The sequence below is a fragment of the Gallus gallus genome, chromosome 3 (assembly GCF_016699485.2).
Source record: "Gallus gallus isolate bGalGal1 chromosome 3, bGalGal1.mat.broiler.GRCg7b, whole genome shotgun sequence".
Taxonomy (NCBI): Eukaryota; Metazoa; Chordata; class Aves; order Galliformes; family Phasianidae; genus Gallus; species Gallus gallus.
The window spans coordinates 21,923,047-21,941,916 of NC_052534.1; the positions used below are offsets into that span (position 1 = coordinate 21,923,047).

At 45.5% G+C, this 18,870-nt stretch overlaps 1 protein-coding gene across 12 annotated transcripts in view; it reads left to right on the forward strand.

Moving 5' to 3' along the window:
• Window positions 1-557: 557 nt before the first annotated feature.
• Window positions 558-18,870, forward strand: part of RD3 (retinal degeneration 3) — a 57,100-nt gene continuing 38,787 nt past the window's right edge. For 10 of the 12 annotated variants that reach the window (XM_040697346.2, XM_040697349.2, XM_040697350.2 and 7 more), the window contains exons 1-2: window positions 558-632; window positions 11,351-11,665. In XM_040697346.2, the coding sequence (XP_040553280.1) occupies window positions 11,370-11,665 (296 nt within the window). In that variant the 5' untranslated portion in view covers window positions 558-632; window positions 11,351-11,369. Of the gene's footprint in view, window positions 633-1,001; window positions 1,172-5,609; window positions 6,332-11,350; window positions 11,666-18,870 lie in introns of those variants that run through there. The other 2 variants (XM_040697357.2, XM_040697348.2) reach the window with 2 other exon arrangements.

Consider the following 18,870-nt stretch of genomic DNA (forward strand, 5'->3'; position numbering starts at 1 on the left):
GCTCAATGATCCCGCATTGAACGGAGCATACAGAGGGTGCCATACACCTCTGCATGCTGGGCAGCCTGCTGGGCTGCAGTTGGAGCTGGGGACAGACCCATAATCCTCCACAAATAACTAGAGCCGAAAACACTTCTAATCTCCATTAGTCTGGTTGCGTTATTAGATCTAATAATAAACCGGACACGAAAAAAACCCCCTCGTCCATTTTAATTCGGACTGTGGCAGACATCCCTTAACCCATAACTGTTCGGCTGGTCTGTTTGGATACTGGAGTTCCCCCTTCCCTCTCACTGTTACTGATTCGATTTCCCCACGTCCCCCATCCCGGCTCCCGGCCCCTCGTCCTGCTCGGACCCTCTACAGCCCAGACAGCCCTGTGACCGCTGTAGCTACAGCTGGTTGCCCTGGCGGTGAACGCACGTGAATATCACACACGTTTAATGTAGACGCGCGGGCCCCTCCAGACTCCCCACCGCCCCGGGGCCGAAGCGCGCCGCCTCAGGGCCGGACCGCTTAGCGCAGTCGCTATGGCAACAGCAGCCGCCGGCGGGCGCGTCCCCGCCCGCCTCGAGGCGCCGGCAGCGGGCGGCTAGCGGCGCTCCGCGCAACTTCGGCGGAGGACGGGAGCGGTAAGGAGGCGGCGGGCGGGCTGCTGGGGCCGTGGGACAGCCGGCTGTCCGCGCGGGCTCTTTCCGCGGGGGGCCCGGAGGCCGCGAGAGGTGTTGCTGCGGTCGCCGTGCCCTTCCCGCCGCCCCGTGAGAGAGAGGAGCCGCGGGCGGCCGTGAGGCGATGCGGGGCGGGGGCGAGCCTCCTGCAGCGAGTTGGGGAATGTGGGAACGGTGTGCCTTGCACCGGCTTTCTTCCTCGTTTGTTCGAAGCGCGGGCTCGGCTGCGCGGTACAAAGTTGTGAGGAGCCGGAGGGGCTTTCCAACAGCCGAGAGGCGCCGGCTGGGCGGCACGCAGCGCGTCCCTCAGGCGGACGCAGCCCCGGCAGCCCCAGAGCAGCGCTGCGAGCGCAGCCGCCGGCCCTCGTCACGCGGCTAATCCGCACCCGGTGTAAGTGTGCCGTGCCAGAGCGGAGTGCTTCGCTTCGTGCCGCACCGTCCTCTGGGTTCCCCCGTGGGCCTGTCCGTGTGTCCGTCCGTCCGCACGAGCAGCGGAGCCGGAGGTGAGCGGGGCGGGGCGGCTGCGGGGCATCTCTGCGGGCCGGGGCTTCCTGTCAGCCAGCGCAGGCCTGTGCTGCTGCTGGCTTCTGGAGAAAGGCTGAAGTTTTTGGACTGTAAGCTTAGCGTTCATCGTTTGGATGTTGATCTTGTGTGTGTGTGTCTTAAGTGGTTTCTATCACAAGGACCGAACTTGAACGCAGGTTTTCGTATTCTTCTGACCAGGGAGAACTCCCCTGTAGGTTGAATGTGGTGCGCTGAGGCACAGTGAGATTTAGAGGCTGTCCTTTAGATATCCTTTCTGATGGATGCTGTAACCCAGGCTCGGTACTGAACAGGAACGTTACAGTGTCTCTGAAAATGTGCTCTGACCTTATGATGCAGTGAGTTACTCTTGCTTTCACAGCAGAATCTGTCCTCTGTCTGAATGGAGAATGCACATCTTGCCCACCTGTTTTCACAGCGCTTAGTCTGGCCTGTGGCACAATATATGAATTAAAAGAAAAGTACTCAGTGGATGTGGCAACAAGTACAGTATGCTTTTGGGTCTGAGCTTCAAGCTTTCCTTTTGTGTAATTCTATAGCCATATGTGTCTGCAGTGAATAACACTTGAGAACTCCACAGCTTGTGACACAACTGTCTGTTTAGAATCACAGAATGGCTTGGGTTGTAAGGGACCTTGAGGATCATCATGTTCCAACCCCTGCTGCAGGATGGGTTGCCAGCTGCTAGAATGAGCACCAGCTCACGCTGCCTGGGACCCCATTCAACCTGGCCTTGAACACCTTCAGGGCCGGGGCATCCACAGCCTCTCTGGGCAGCTTTGCCAGTGCCTCACCGCTCTCCCTGTGAAAAACTTCCCCCTGACATCTAATCTACATCTCCCCTCCTTTAGTTTAAAGTTTAAGTAACAGTAGAATGGAGAATGATGTTCTGAGGATCTTGGAGTTGCAATCTTGAAAACTTTTGGTGTAAGAACAGTGCATCTGATGCCTGTTGCTGCTTTATTACAGCATTTTGTGGTTGGTGTAATATTAATGACAGGCAAGCTATGTGCCTGTATTACTTTCTGAACTCTCACGTCTCATGAAGAGTACTTCATGTCCCTCTGCTCTCACTGGAAACCTGACTTTGTAGTCTGCAGAGATCAAAGTAAGATACGGAATGGAAGGAGTGTTTGATCTATCACAGCAAGGTAGCTGTATCTGAGAAAAAAAATACAGGAGTTTTAATAACAGGTTGGGCAAACAGAGAAAATCAGTGTGTGTTTTAACTTCCTGGCTTCAGTAGGTTTAAGTAACAGTTTAGGATGAGTTGCAAATGACAGAGTGTTTTTGCGGTTAGTATTAGAAAACATTGTTTAAAGCATGAGTGGGAATTTGGCATGAACATAGCCCTGGTTTATAGCAGATGGAACTCATTTGCTCTGATAAGAAGTCAAACCGTAAAATGCTACTATGCTTTGTAAGCAGATTTGAGTTACACCCACCCTTTTTCTTCTGCAGATAACAGGAAGATTATCTTCTGTAGAGTCCCTGCCATTAGTGGAGCTTTAGGCTATTGGGCTTTTCCTTCACTTTTTCTTTAAGATCTGTAGGCTGGATTTTCATCTGAAGTTAATCAACACAGCTCTTTTATTTCAGGGAGGTAAATCTGTTTTACACTAGTCCAGCTTTACCGAAGATTATGGAGCTGTACAAGGTTAGATCAACTACCTTTTCTGTGCATGTTTTTACTAGTGATTGAAAAATACCTTTTTTATTCATACCTGAGCTTGGAGCCCAGTTGATGCTGTATTCTTCTTTCTTCACCCCTCTTGCTATCAAGAGCTACTTGCTTTCTAGAAGACCGAAGCTTTAAAAACGGGTTAAAAACTACACAAATGCAGGGCAGGTGAAAGCAGTGTTTGTAATGTGCTCTCAATTGTAATGAATTTCATTTTAAAAAAAGTTTTTTTGTTTTTTCAAGCTACTAACTCTAGGTAATGCAACATAACCGTGTGTACCATAACCACTGGGGTGTTTTCAGAAGGCCAATCAAGCTTTCTTTTCATACAGAATTTAGTCTACACGCAGAATGGCAGCATGTTTCTTGTATGCTTTGAGGAATGCTCGTCATTCAGAAGCAGACAAGGGCAGCACCAGAGCTGCCAGCCTGCAGCAGGCTGGCTGGGCCCACAGGCATCACCGGGCATTGCAGAAGTGCCTACTGGGTGCCACAGTGCCCTGCTTCAGTCAGCTCACAGGCTCACACAGCTGTGACACTCTTCTTGTCCTTAAACACCTGCAGCCATGAAGGTTTAATTAGAAATATTCTTTAATTTAAAGTCTTGACTTGATCCAGTTATTCAAAATGCCCTGCCACTTGAAATAGGGACGTGTCTTTGGGAATATTTTAACCACTGTGAAAGTTCTCTGTCTACAAATATCTCATGTCCATCAAAATGAGAGCGGCTGTGCTCATAAAGCAAAACACGTTTTCTCTTGCCGTGATCTATATGCGAGCCCCCAGGTGTCTGCAGGAGTTCACTCTCTTTATTCTACAGGTCAGAATGAGGAATGATGTTGCATTACGATCATGATATTTGCATTGCTGATAAGTTTCTTGATTGAAAAGCTCTATGTACTGCTTTTTCAGCATTAATTGCCTCATAGCAACTTTGGCAGATAGATGTGGGTTCTCAATCTCAGGTTGTAATAATTTCCAGTGAGTTTACAATCACACAACAAGTAGCTGTAAACACATACCCTCTCATGTCGCTAAACAATAAGGGAGATTCAGCCACATAGGAAGTAGGGTTCTTTGAGCCTTGCTAAAGTAAAATTCTCTATGTGTAGAGGATACTGATGAGTAACTCCCCATAAAAGTGATGGAGAAGAGAGGGTAGGGTTTCTTGTACAAAGTTATGGTAGGCTATATTAATAAAACTAGGAAAGTGTTGGCAGCATTTGCTTAATTAGAACTTGCTGAGATTCTTTGTTTAGAGCAAAATTGAATTGTCATTTTCACAGGAGAAATAGTGTGAGGTTCATCCGTAGTGCTCTCCCTGCTAATGGTATCTCCCGCAGGTGTTGGTAGCTGTGACCACAGATCCTGCCTGGGTGTAGCAGTCAAGAGAGATAGTCATCCAGAGGACACTGAGCTTCTCACTTCTCTGGATAACATAATTAAATCTTTACCAAAGAAGCAAATGAAAACTAATTATTGTAATATGCCCACCAGCGTCACATCTCCTGTTGTCCCTGTGGCTGCATTTCTCTTAAGAAGTATGATTATGAACACAATTTGGAGATGGAACCTGTCACTCTTCTTTTAGAAATCATTTTCCATGCTTGTTACTGTCTGATCTGGAACATGTGGAGCAAGACTAAGTTGGTATCTTGCATGAACAAATCCTGTCTCTGCAATCTGACTCTTGCAGCAAGGAGCCACCACCCACAGGATTTGGGGAAGGCATTTCCCAGCTCCTAAGCCTGGTCTGTCCGTATACTTTGCCGGGGTGACAGCGGATTTCCTGGGTCTATCTATAGCCAGCTGAGTGACAACGTTTCCATTGACGTCACTCAACTCTGGATTAGGCTCCTGCTCATCCAGCCCCTTGCATCTTTTCTCCCTCTGCTCTGACACAGCTGCCATCCCCTACGATTATTGGGAGTCACTAGGTGTTCTTGGTAGTACTCCTGGACTGACAGGCTGCAAAGGAGAGTTATCAAACTGAAAACATAGCTGTATAGAAAGCAAAGCTCCTTTTTTCATAAGTATGCGTTTCTCACCCTCTGTCTATTCCTTTACTGTCTGAGAGGGCTTTGGAAGCTGAGAACAAAGAGAAGACTCAATGAAAATGAAATACAGTTCTGAATAAAAAAAATTTCCTACAAGGCAAACAGGTCCTGCTGATTGACTCATGGCTTACCAGAAAACAGCCCAGTGTAACAGGTCTTAGCAGGTGGTGATCTCACCTGTAGGAGCCTGAAGGAGGCTGATAGCTGCCAGGTTATATGAACAGCCTCCATCTGGCAAAAGAGTAGCTAGAGATTAAGCTATGGAAATATTCTCTTTCACACTAAAAGAGCTAGGAGAATCTGAAATCCTGTTATAGGGAGGTGAGAAACCAAAGAAAGAATGAGGATCCTGATACTTCTGCTGATTCTGTGGTACGTTCACTGTAGCAAGAAGAGAAAATTGCGTGGGGAAATATGGGAAAAGGTAGAGAAGTGGAAGATGGGGAGAACTGTAAAGTCTGGGGGAAGGAGAGAAATGCAGGAATTGCTGCCTATGTGGAGAACAAGAATGAGACCTGGGGAGGCAGAAAGCTTCTTTAAAGGTAAAAGGAAAATTTTACCTACAGAAAGTCTCAAAAGTGCTTAAACATTGAAGAAAACCATCAGAGGCTTTGTTAAAGAAAGGAAAGAGAGGTATTCCATACTTCGGTGTAACTTAAGGATAACTTATGCTTAAAATCCTGCGAGGTGGTTGAGCTGAACTGTAATCGACAGCATGAGGGAAGGTTTGGCTCATAGTGGAGTCAGTGAGGCAAAAGCTTTGAAACATGTAACTGCTTCTGGAGTGAAACTTCTATAAACTATCCTGGAATTCTGCTTAAATAATGCCTGAATAGTTCATCAGGTTCCAGGACAGCCTTTTAGAAGGAAGCAGAAAACTGACTGTGCAACAGGAAGATCTGTATTTAGATGGAGCAGTGCCTCTTTCTTTATTTTAGTAATTCTAACACAAATGCTTGCAAAGTGTAAATTTGTCCTTTTCCCCAGTAAGGACAGGCTGAAACTTTGCCATCCTCTAGTTTTCTACATCCTGCCAATGGTCCTTTAAGTCTTTCTAATAGGAAAGCCATATTGAGTCATTTAATGATTAGCCTGCATGTGAACTTTAAATTGAAAACAGCAGCTACAATTAACGGAGCCCATGCTGCCTGCTGCAGGCTGCAAAGACCAGTAGTGGAAAGTGTGGAGGCTTGTCAAGCCTGCTAAATAGAGATGGCCAGTTTCCAGCTCTCAAAAGGAGGAGGTGATGGATGAGAGATGGGGAAGGAAACAATCTCAGACAAACAAGGCTCCCTTAGGAACAGCCAGCACAAGCTGCCACTGTGCACAAAATGCTAGCATAAGATTTTCCTTCGTTGGAGAACTGGCCATTTCAGTTACAGGTGAGATGCTTTCCTTACTTTATACTGATCTTAGGTGGAAGTAGATTTTTCAAATAACATGTGAGATGAGTGCAAGACCCATTCATGAGCCAGTAGTATCCATGCTTCTGTACTACCTCTGTTCTTTTTCAAAAGCAAATCTGTCTGTGATCAGTGCTTTATGAAAGCTATGAGATACTGCAAAGGTTGGGTTCAGCAGGCCTTGCTCAGACAAAATATGCAAACTACTTTTCTAACTGATTGCCCTCTGCAATACTGTGTGAGGCAAAACAGGACTCAAGCACAGCTACTTTGTTTGAGGGAGACCTGTGAGGTGAAACAAAAAGATAAAGGCAGTAGGGATGCTCCAGCATCCATGTGAAAGCCAGGTAACATAGAACCAATAGCGTAGGCTTTCCCTCATCAAGTTCAGTGCAAGTGAAAATAATAATGGTATGTTAAGTGGTTAGATACCTGTAAAAGCTGATGATAAATGGCAGTTGTCATGTAAGCTGAAAAAAAACCCTGAGTTTTTACAATCTGTTATAACAGCTTGTAGTCTGTTGTGCTGCTGTCTTTTGCTAGCAGAGGGCATGCTTTTGTGGCTCATAAGGGGTGATAAAACCAATGAAAAGGCTTTAAGGATCTTACAGAATCATAGAATCACAAGGTCGGAAACAACCTGCAAGATCATCTAATCCAACCGCCTTCCCATTCCCATTGGTACCACAAGCTACTAAATCATATCTCGTAGCTTCTCATCCAGATGCCTCTTGAACACTGCGAGGGATGGCGACTCCACCACCTCCCTGGGCAGCCATTCCAGTGCCTGACCACCCTCTGAGAGAAAAAGTTTCTCCTAATGTCTAACCTAAACCTCCTCTGGTACAACTTCTGGCCATTTCCTCGGGTCCTGTTATTTGCCTGGGAGAAGAGGCCAAACCCTTCCTCATCACAGCCTCCCTTCAGGAAGTTGTGAAGTGCAATGGGGTCTCCCCTGAGCCTCCTCTTCTCCAGACTAAACAATCCCAGCTCCCTCAGCCGCTCCTCATAAGACTTGTGCTCCAGACCCCTCACCAGTTTTGTTGCCCTTCTCTGGACACATTCCAGGGCCTCAATGTCTTTCTTGTAATGAGGGGCCCAAAACTGAACACAGTACTCGAGGTGCGGCCTCACCAGTGCTGAGTACAGGGGGACAATTACCTCCCTGCTCCTGCTGGCCGCACTATTTCTAATGCAGGCCAGGATGCCATTGGCCCTCTTGGCCACCTGGGCACACTGTCGGCTCATGTTCAGCCGAGCATCAACCAGCACCCCCAGGTCCCTTTCCTCTTCACAGTCATCCAACCACTCATCCCCAAGCCTATAGCGCTGCATGGGGTTATTGTGGCCAAAGTGCAGGACCCAACACTTGGCCTTGTTAAACCTCATCCCATTCACCTCAGCCCAGCAATCCAGCTTCTCTAGATCCCTCTGCAGGGCCTCCCTACCCTCAGGCAGATCGACACTACTTCCCAACTTGGTGTCATCTGCAAATTTACTCATGATACATTCAATCCCTTCATCTAGGTCATCATAAAGATATTAAACAGGATGGGCCCCAGCACGGACTTCTGGGGGATACCACTTGAAACGGGTCGCCAGCTGGACTTAACTCCACTGACCACCACCTGCTTGGCATGGCCCTCCAGCCAGTTCCTTACCCAATGGAGGGTAAAACTGTCCAGGCCACGGGCAGCCAGTTTCCCCAGAAGAATACTGTGAGAGACCGTGTCAAAGGCTTTGCTGAAATCTAGGTAGACTACATCAACAGCCTTTCCCTCATCTACCAGTCTGGTCACCCAGTCATAGAAGAAGACAAGGTAGGTCAAGCATTACCTGCCTTTCATGAACCCGTGCTGGCTGGGCCTGATCCCCTGGACACCACGCACGAGCTGTGTGATCTCTCCCAGGATGATTTGTTCCGTGACCTTCCCTGGCACCGAGGTCAGGCTGACAGGCCTGTAGTTCCCCGGATCCTCCTTACGGCCCTTCTTGTAGATGGGAGTCACATCGGCAAGCCTCCCATCCTCTGGAACCTCTCCAGTCATCCAGGAGTGCTAGTAGATGGCGAAGAGCAGCTCGGCAATCACCCCCGCCAGCTCCCTCAGCACCCTAGGATGAAGCCCATCCGGTCCCATGGACTTGTGACAGTCCAGATGGAGGAGGAGCTCCCTAACCACCTCCACCTGAATCTCCGGGGGGATATTCCGCATATCAGCCCAGACTTCCAGATCAGGGCGCAAAGTGTCCTGAGGATAACTGGTCTGACTATTAAAGGCAGATGCCTTAGGCAGATGTGGTCACATTCCCCGCTGCATCAATTAAAGGATAGAAATTATCCTTGGTTCTTCTCTTGCCACTGATATATTTTTAAAAGGATTTCTTAGTCTCCTTTACTGCAGTGACCAATCTGAGTTCAAGTTGGGCTTTTGCCTTCTGGACTTCCTCCCTGCATACCTTAGCAACTTCCTTGTAATCTCCCCTAGTAGCCTGTCTCTTTCCAGAGGACATAGACTCTCTTTTTCTTCCTGAGTCTCAACAGTAGTTCCCGGCTCATCCACACTGGTCTTTTTCCCCCATGGCTCGCCTTATGGTATTCAGGGAAGCCTGTTTTTGCGCCTTTAAGATTTCCACCTTGAGGAGCGTCCAGGCTTCCTGGACCCCTTTACCCTTAAGGAGCGACTCCCAAGGGACCCGTGCTACAAGCGTCCTGAACAGGTCAGAGTCTGCCCTCTGGAAGTTCAAGATGGCAGTTTTGCTAGTCACCCTTCTGACATCTCCAAGAATAGAGAATTCTACAGTTTCATGGTCGCTCTGCTCTAGACGGTCCCCAACCTTCACATCACCTACCAGTCCTTCTCTGTTAGTGAACAGCAGGTCTAGCAGGGCACCCTTCTTCACCCTTAATAATTTGTACTGGTGAGTGGAGGTGACGACATAGCATCCAGGCACGTGCTAGGGTGATGAGATTATGGAGCTGAAACTGTCAGCACACCAGTTCCAGACTGAGCTCATTCATGTGTCTTGGGCAAGTAAGCAGCAGCAGTGCTGATATGAGAGCAGGAGCAGGTTGTTAGCTGGAGTCACTGGTGCTGAAAGTAAAGGAAGGGACCTCCTGCTCTTCCTATAGAGCACAGAAATTAGATAGGAACAGGAGTACTTCCAGCAAGTGCTGACTGTGAGTGGTATCATGAAGATAATCACAGCTGCTACTCCAGAGTGAAAAGCTGTCACTATAGTGATCCCTCATGTGTAAGCATTGCAAATTAGTACAGACGCTCATGTTTATACATCCCCAGAGGAATGTGTGCAGCCTTTCACATCTAGGTAGCCAGATCTGTGCCCTGTGGAAGCTTTCAGCCCTTTTATGTCTTCTTTCTGAAGAAGCCTGTAGCTGGCAGCGAGAGGAAAGATACTGGGCTAGAGAAACTTGTCCTTTGTTGCATTTTGGTGACCATTCTGATTTTAATGAAGCCTAAGCATCAATCTTGGAGATCACTTCAAACTCAGGACACAGTACAGACCGTCCAGGTTTTTGGAGCATTGTTCTTTAGCGGTGTGACCTATGAACATTCTTGAAAGAGAACAAGGCTACATTATAGCAAGTAACAAAGGCGTGGAAGTAGCTCAAGCAGCCTTCACATCCAGTGCAGAGGACGATGGCTTTTTGACACTGAAGGCAGAATCCTGTTGAGCATTGCTCTTCCAGGAAGTCTGAGAACTTGTGTCACAGCTGTAATGAAAATGCAGGGTAGTCACAAGCTTCTGGTGACTTGCACTGACTGAAGGCCCCAATGTGGCAGCTTAAAAGCTTATTTTTCTCTTTTATGTCTGTCTTCATATCTGTTTCTCTTATCAGAAAAAGCCTTCTCAGGCCCTGCAGAATCAGGATCTTATGTTAACACCTGACACTCTGTTCTGATTGAGTTGCAGCCAGGAGGAGCCTTTTGGTAATCCAGCTGCAAGCATGATTTGTGCCACCCCTTCTCCTTGGAGCCTAATAGAAGGGAGCAGCAAGGCAAGCATACTGTGAGAAGAAACAGATGTTGTTTTGCTCCTGTTCAGGTGTCTGGTGACTACTTTGAACTCCATTTTGTTTAAATACAAATACAGTTGGTAATAACTTTGTTCCATGCATTATCCTTGAAAAGTGACTACAATAAAGGGAGTTAATTCTATCTTTCACTGAGCCGATTGGTGCAGCTTGTTTTGCACTCTAAGTGCTGTGTAACCCCCCAGCAGCAGACACCTCTCACTTAGAAGTAATAACAGTTTAAACCTTGGTATGCTGCCACTTTGCTCTCAGCCCAGCCTCAGCTCCTTTGGCACTGGAGGTGCCTAAGGTGTGCTCTTCCAGCATAACTGGTAGTTGGACTTCTGCTCGGAAAAGATGGTGTAGCCTCTCCCACTGCGTACAGTAACTCTTTTGCTAAATAACATCTAAAGCTCTGCCTGGCCTTGTGATGAATGCAACTGTTGCTTTTGCCAGCCGGCAGTACAGATGAATTGTACCACTTCTGCTATCTGCTCAAGTTACCTTTTCTCTGCTCCGAGGATCCCCTAGCACGTGGCTCCCGCAATGCCTGTATCCACCCGACTCCTTGTGCTGAGTTTTTGTATGTAGGGTCCTGCTCTCCCATGAGGGTTCAGACAGGCAAGGCCTAGTCCCTGTTCTTCTGTGGACAGGAGAATGCTTCCCCTGCCTATCTCAGTGGGAGCAAAGTATCCCATCACTTGACTTCAGATGTAGGAATTGTGCCTGTAATTTTAATTATGTGGTGACTGGCAGCTCCGTGCCTCTCTACACAAGTTGGCTGCCACAGGTGAGATTTCTCAAAGTACTCAGCAACGAGTTGTTCCTCTAAGTGACTAATCCAGTAGTACTTGTAGGTGAACAATGGATTTGAGGGATGTGTGCGGGAGAAAGTTCTTGTCTGAGCTGTGTTGATGATGGCACTGTTCTTTTTCTCTCCTTCCCTACCCCCAATTTGCTCCCAGTGAAGACACGCAGGGCACTATGTCACTGGCATCCTGGTTCAGGTGGAATGAGCCCCCAAATCGGATTTCCCAGAGGAACCCCACAGAGATGGTGGTTGAGACGCTAATGATGGAGCTGAGCTGGCAGATCAAGCAGGCAGAGAAGCAGCAGCGGGAGCGGGAGAATGAGTATCGCAAGATCAAGACTGGGGTGGACTACGGCTGGCTGGTCAGCTATCCAAAGCAGAGCTATGATATCAGCCCAGGAGAAAGGCTGCAGCTGGAGGATATGTGTACCAAAATACATCCCTCCTACTGTGGGCCTGTCATACTCAGGTACAGTAAAAGATCTGATGATCCAGACCTTCCCTTTCCCTCTCTCCTCTTTATGGTGTGTGAGGGTGGAACAAGAGTAGTTAGGACCAACAGAACCAAGACATGGGCATCCTGTATCGAGGGTTGTGTTGTGGCAGTGTCTTTGTAGGAGAAGAAAGGCTGAATGTTTAAAGTCAGTTTAATGTGGTATCATTTTCTCTGGAAAGCTACTAAATGCCATTTCCCTCTGAGTGGCTTGAGTACTTTACGCTCCTTACCAGCCAGATAAACTTTATCTTGCCTGATTTTGCTGCAGTTTCAGTATTGTGATGGTTTTTGCTTTGGTCTTTAGAATCTTTGAATAAGCAAGGTTTAAAAGGATTACTGGAAGTGTGTGCCTCTCTTTGAAGTAGGGCCAACTTCAAAGCCAGGTCAGGTTGCTCAGGCCTTATCCTATCCATTGTGGAGTATCTCCAAGGGTAGAGATTCCTCAGCCTCTGAACAACATGCTTTACTATTTATCCACTCTAATTTGAGGCTTCCTTCCTCAATTTAAGCTGTGCAGAATCTTTACTGAAGCACTTGTCCCAACAGTGTCCAGACTAGCCAAATGGTGCTACTGTATTTTTCAGTCTGAGTCATATGTTCCCAGAAAAAGGAAGGAGTGCATGCTTGTTCCCTCATATACATGCAGGTAGAGCAAGCATTTGGCTTGAACAGCTAGGTGGTGCTTCTGCCTTCTGTGATGTAGCCTCTTGCACTTGCTGGTGAGCCTTCCAAGCAATCCTAGACACTGGATTGCTCATTGCTGGCTGAGCAACCTTTTGTGAGATTGGCTTTGGAACTGGAACTAACCTACCTAACTGTAGTGGTATCCAAACTGGAAGGGAAGGACGTGACTTTTTTTTCCCTTTTGAGAGGTCTGGCCTAAGTGAAGCCCTCTCACTTAGCACAGTGCGAGTAAGGAGCAATGACTCTGAAGTCCCATGGAGTCAAAGTGAAGTTGTGAGATGGGCCTTTATAATCCTCCTCCCCCGTCTCACCATGTTTTACACTTGGGATTAGAAGCACAGTCCTGGCAGGCCACTTACACTGGGGTGCTCAGCACTCTGCAAGTTTCTCACTGCATATGCCTTCACCTGTCTGCCCTTGAACCTACAGCTCTGGCACTGCAACTGTAAGAGGGCTGGAATTCACTGGCCCTCTGACTTATAGACCCTCTTGCCCAGGGCTGAACCTTGGAAACAAGTGGGTACAGGGCTTTGGCTATTGCAGAGATTGCTGTGGTGGCAGAACCAGAGATTTGAGGTTGCTCAGTAGCAGTGAAAGTTTGCTGGCAACAGACTTGCCTTGTGTTTGTATAACTTTAAGCTATGCTGTAAACAAATCACTGCAAACTCCTTGGGGTTCTGAGTAATTTTCAACATCCCCAGGGTTGCTGAGTAAGGTCTGTCTGGCAAACAGGTATTTCCATGAGAGCCACTAGAGCTGGGAGGCCTCAAGGTTCATAACTTCAGAAGAGCATTAAGCTGTGACATACACCATTTGCTTATTATTTATTTTTAACTGAGACAGATGATGCAAGATGCTTTGTGTGTGCATTTTTTCCCTTTGATTTCAGTGTATCTTGTAGAGGTTGTTCAATCTCCTTCAGTATTCAGCATGCCTTTAACTGGAGGTAAACATATTCAACAGCATCGTCAAATTGTATGTGTGTGTAATCAAAAAAATCACAAAACCATCCTCTTAAAAAGGCCTCTTTTAAGTGACTATGATAGACTGTAACAATCTGGATTGTGGTATTCAAGAAGTTCAAGAAGTGGTGTGTTTTGTTTGTTCTGTGCTATGGAGTTTGTATGGGTAGCAAAGGCACATAGAGGAAAAAAAAAAGGATTGTATGCCTTAATTGTTTCAAATCAGTGGTTGAGAAAGGAATGTCATGGCCATAAAAATGGCAGAACTGGACTGGGTCAAAGGTCTGTTTGATCTATGCGCAATCTAGTGGCATCTGTCTAAAGAAAACAAGTGAGGCAAGCAGATACACTACGGATGGTATCTTGTGTATAGCTGCTGACTTACTGTGCCTTGTCACTTGGAGATTTGTGGAGCCAGAAGTGGTACTTCTGTCCATAACTGCCCTACATGGCTTTTTCTTTAGGTTGTATTTTTTTTCTTTAGTTTTTTTTTATTTTGGTTTTGAATATGTAAGCTTCTCCTATCCATGGTGGAGTTCCACATCTGAATTATAACTTCACTGTGGAAAACTGTATTGTGCTTGTCTTAAACTATCACATTCTGGTTTTATTTGATAACTACCTTTTCCTGTGTTGGAAAAGTGAACAGTTGACTCCTCTTCTTCTTTGCCTTCTGAGAGGCCAGAAAATGGAAGAGTAGGGCTTGCCACGTTGGGAGTTGAGAATGTGCAAGAGAAAGGAGCACGCAGCCCAACTAGAAGACAGCTATAACTGGATTAATTCTCCTCTCAGAAAGTGAGATAGCTTTGAAATTGTAATAACTTGCCCCCAAAATATATGGGATAGCTATCATAGCTAGGACTTTGACTGAAATCTTCAAACTTTCAATTATGTATTTTAATCACTGAGCTTCTGATGTTTCTCCCTGAAATACCTCGTGACTTCACAATATGTAGCAGCTTGTAGAAAATCTTCCACCCCCCAGACAATCTCCAAACTTGGATCTGGAAATTCGGACGCTGAGCATGTACCTTGCAGAAGCTCTTCATTCTGTTTCCTTGATCCCTTCATTTTACACATTTGAAGAACTGAAGTTCTTTTTGATGGAGCTTCACAGCAAGCATGCAAATACCTAAATAACACAGGTAGTGTGAGTCCTGCACCAAGGGTGAGTTCCTTTAGTTTGTGTCATCCAGGCTCTCCTTTGTGAGATTCGGGCTAAGAGTCAAAGCCACAACAAAACACTTTTTGATGAGTTGTCAGAGATGTTCCTTTGTTCTTCAAAGGCCTAACCGATTGTCCAAATTGTCTTTTTGTGTGGCTAGAGTCACATCTACTGAGAGGCAGAGTTCTTATCTCTTTGGATGTGGAGGAGGTTAGAAAGGAGCATTTCTTAAGCTGGAGGTTTTTTTTTCAGATTCAGTTTGTCTGTTCTGTAAAAGCGTGTTTTGAGTCAGTAGAAATTTTTATTTCAGCCTCTTGAAATTTTCTTAAGATTCGAATACACTTCAAATACCATCACTTCTTCCACAGCTGGAGACTCTGATTTACCTCGTACAAATAAAGCTTTGCATTCACGTGTAACTTTAACTGTAGGTTACTGGGTTGGAGATGGCTCACACAACTCAAACCAGAAAGGCATCTGAAGGAAGTGACGGTGATTTTTGGTAAGGCCCTTCGTACCCAGCTGACATGATTAAACAAAATGAGCAGACTAATAGCTTGCTAATTCAGAATGGTAGGTTTTCACCATCTCTACTCAGGGCTGTAGTTCTAATCAGAGCTGGTTATGGTCAGTTTCATTTCCTTCGGTTTTGGGAAAAGTGAAACTGTCAGATTTTGTCCAGAGGGAAACAAAAAAAAGCATAGTATAGAAAAGCAAAGCCTCATTTTGATGATCTGAGATCGTTAATAGCATAGGCTTAGGACTGTCATTTTCTAAGCGTTATCTATAGCAGAAGTTGACTTCAGAGTAAGCTTGAATGTAAGACAAATGACTGCAATCAGAAATGTATTTGTTTACAATTACGTTCTCAAGTTTGAGGTTGATATGATTCCAGAGTAGCAGTTAGTGTGAATGCCATAGTCCTTTGAGAGTCAAGCAACGTTCTCTATTAAAGCTGTTCACAGCTTCATAGCATCACCAGAAATCTTGCCCAACATAAAGATTCAGGAGTCAGCAGCTGATTATTAGCACTAAGCACCCCATGTTTTCTGTGAATGACTAAATGTACTTAGAACTCCCAGTTCAGACAGGCACTCAGGAACACACTTCACTATAAGCGTATTGTTTAAGTCCACCAACTTCTACTGGATTTAACAGGTCTTTAAAGTTCAGGCTTTATTTATGAAACCTATTTAACTGAGGACCTACAGAATAAGGTAGGCAGGTGGCCAAGCGCAGCCAGTCTTAAAATCTAATGGTTATATGAGGAAACTGAAGGATCACAACTTAAATTTGTTTGGACTGTGATGAAAGCATAGCCTGGACTACTGAACTACTCCTCTCTCTGTGCATGTAACATGCTCCATAGGCTCCTGTGCTGGCTTGAGGTGACTTCTGCTGATAGTCACGTCTTAAGGTGTTTACATTAAACTCCTGTAATATATTACAGGTTAGCTACTAGTATTATCATCATAACTCATTTCACAAATAAGATAGATGAGTATACTTTTCAGATGAGTAAGGAAACCCTGTTGACGGCCTTCTAGATACCACTGCGCAGTTTCTGGGTTTGAAACTATTTCATGCTAAAGTGTAAGGGTGTTAACCCATGCTAGAAGATAGGTAAGCCTTGTGCAATTTTGTGTGCTTGGTTCTACTAAACAGCTTTGTGTGGAGTTTGTTTCCCAGTAATGGCACGCAAGATATAAGCCCACATTCCTTGATTCCAGTGGTTTAACTGGCTTTATATGTTGCATGTTTTGTGCAGAGAACAAACTGCTGATCGGCCAGCACTGCAACTGGCTTACACTGGTAGCTGGGGAGGATGGCTTCAGCTGTGTATGAGTGGCTGCAGTAAACATCACCTACCTTCTAATACATGGACTCATTTAGCTAGATCTCAGCCTGATAAACTGCTTGTCCTTTCTGCTGGAAAATGCCTGTGGCACGCATGCCTTTTGATCTTTATACATCAACTCTCCCTTACACAAACATGCTGGTCCTGGAGTTAGGTGGGCATTAATAAAGGGACAGGGTTCATCTTACTGTGGAGGGAGAAGAAAGCTCTCCTTCCCCTCTCCATCTGAATGACAGTGGTTTTTCTTTGAGTGACTGGCAGACAGTCTTTGGAATTGTTTTCTGTTCGGTTTTTAAACAAACTAAGGTCTTCTGGGTGCACAACTGCCAATACAAAGAAAAGAGGACGTACTGGTGGATAGATACAGTATGACAGCATTGCTCTTTAAAATACACATAAAGATAAAACAGAATGACTCATTCAGTTCACCTTTGCAGTAAAAGACCTTCGAAGATGCTTTCCCCAGTATAATAATAATGTTGTGAAGACTGAGGTTTCGATGGACTCATCTGTCTAAACTTCTGACTAGGATAAAGGGAAGAGTGTATTTATTGTGAAAACTGTATTTGTGGATCTTTGATAATGCAACTAAAGTTCCTTCTCAGAAGGCAGAAAGGCACGTAGTGACAGGATGAGGGGAAATGGCTTTAAGCTGGAAGAGGGAAGACTTAGAGTAGATATCAGAAAGAAATTATTTACCGTGAGGGTGGTGAGACACCAAACAGGTTGCCCAGAGAGGCTGTGAATGTCCTCTCCCTGGAAGCACTCAAGGCTGGGCTGGATGGGGCTGTGAGCAACCTGATCTAGAGGGAGGTGCCCCTGCCTATAGCAGGGGGGCTGGAACTAGATGATCTTAAAGGTCCCTTCCAACCCAAACCATTCTATGATTCTGTGTTCGCAATATACCGCAAATCTCTGTTCTCACTGTCATGTGATAACCCTTAGGAATGCAGGTGATGATGGTTAGGTTGAGGGAGATCAGGAATACATCCTAAGCAATTGCAATAGTTAAGAAACATCTCTGAGACTTTGGTGTCTGGTCATTTGATACCCTGAAAGTGAGTGGTAGTTCCGATACTGAATTTCCTAAGCACCGCGCAATGCTGGTCTCTTCACAGTTGTACATGTAGCTGTCAATACTTGCTCTGAGAACAAGCACTGAAATATCTGCGTTATAGCATGATGTCAGGATAGGTGTCCAATACCAGGCCTCCACAGTAAAAAAACAAAAGCATATACACACAAATAATCTTTCAGTTACATCTTTGCCTTTCCTTCTGCCCTTAATATCTTGAGTACCATTGGGTACCATTATATACTGCAGTTCTGTAGTGCGTTGAACTCTCTGTTACATTCTTAGGGATGATCAAAAAAACCCCAGAGGCAGGATTTTATTCTGTCAACTGCTGTCTTATTGGGGTTATTTAAATACATTCCTACTGTTTTCCATCATTACTCAGTTCTGTTAAAGGAAAATATCAAAATGCTTGCAGATACTACATATTTTAGCTTGTATTAAGTATAACCATCTGGATTTTAGTAAAGTTATAGTTTAGCTCTATTTGCAGATAAAATCTTTATGTTAAGAACTGAATATTATCAAAAGAGTAGCCATGTTACCATCTGTCATAAACATATGCTCTTACAGAAGAACTCGAATATCTATGCAACAAGTGTGTGAACCATGGGAGTGGCTCACACGCTGTCCGGAATGGGGACCAGTCACCCAACAAGGTGTCCACAACAGTACATTCTCTCCTTGCTCCAGCCAGGGACTGACTCAGTGACTTCACAAAAACTACCCTGCTCTGCATCTCATCTTCCCCACCTGCAAAAGAAACAGTGATAACTCTTCACTTCTCTCACATTAAGCTAGCTTAGTAAATGTCAAGAAATCATTCTGAACTCTTTGCTGAGAAGACACCGGAGCAATTCAGAGTTGTTTAATTACAGTGTTGTGCTGACGTTATCAGCTGAGCCACCGTTATCTGACAGAGATCCATTGGAACTTAAATATTAAGAAATGATTGAACACATAACAAAGAGTTTTACTGTGTAAGAGTTTGTCTGGTGGCCACTAGGTAATGTTGTGGAAAAAAGAGGATTTGAAAAATGAGAAATCTAGTGGGACCTTCCGTGATATATCCTCAGCTTCTGGTAAGCAGTTCAGAGATTACCTAAGCAAGTATTTGCATGCGGACAATCACAGTTAATCAGCAGTGATGAGGGTATTTTCCACAAACTTGTCTGAGCATGTTGTTTCTTAAGCTACTGATAGCACCGAGTTCTGATTTAATAGGCGCTGTGTGAAAAGAGCACTTCCTTCTGTTTCCAAGATGCCACCCTCTAGCTTTGTTTGGTGCTCCCTATTATTTCTTGTGCTTATGAGAAATAGTGATTCATTGCTTCCTTACATCCTCTGGCTTTCTCGTGATTTTAGAGACCTTGAGCATATCTTCACGGCTGCCCTCTGTTGTTGTTCCCTTCATGCCGGGAGTCCCATTTTCTA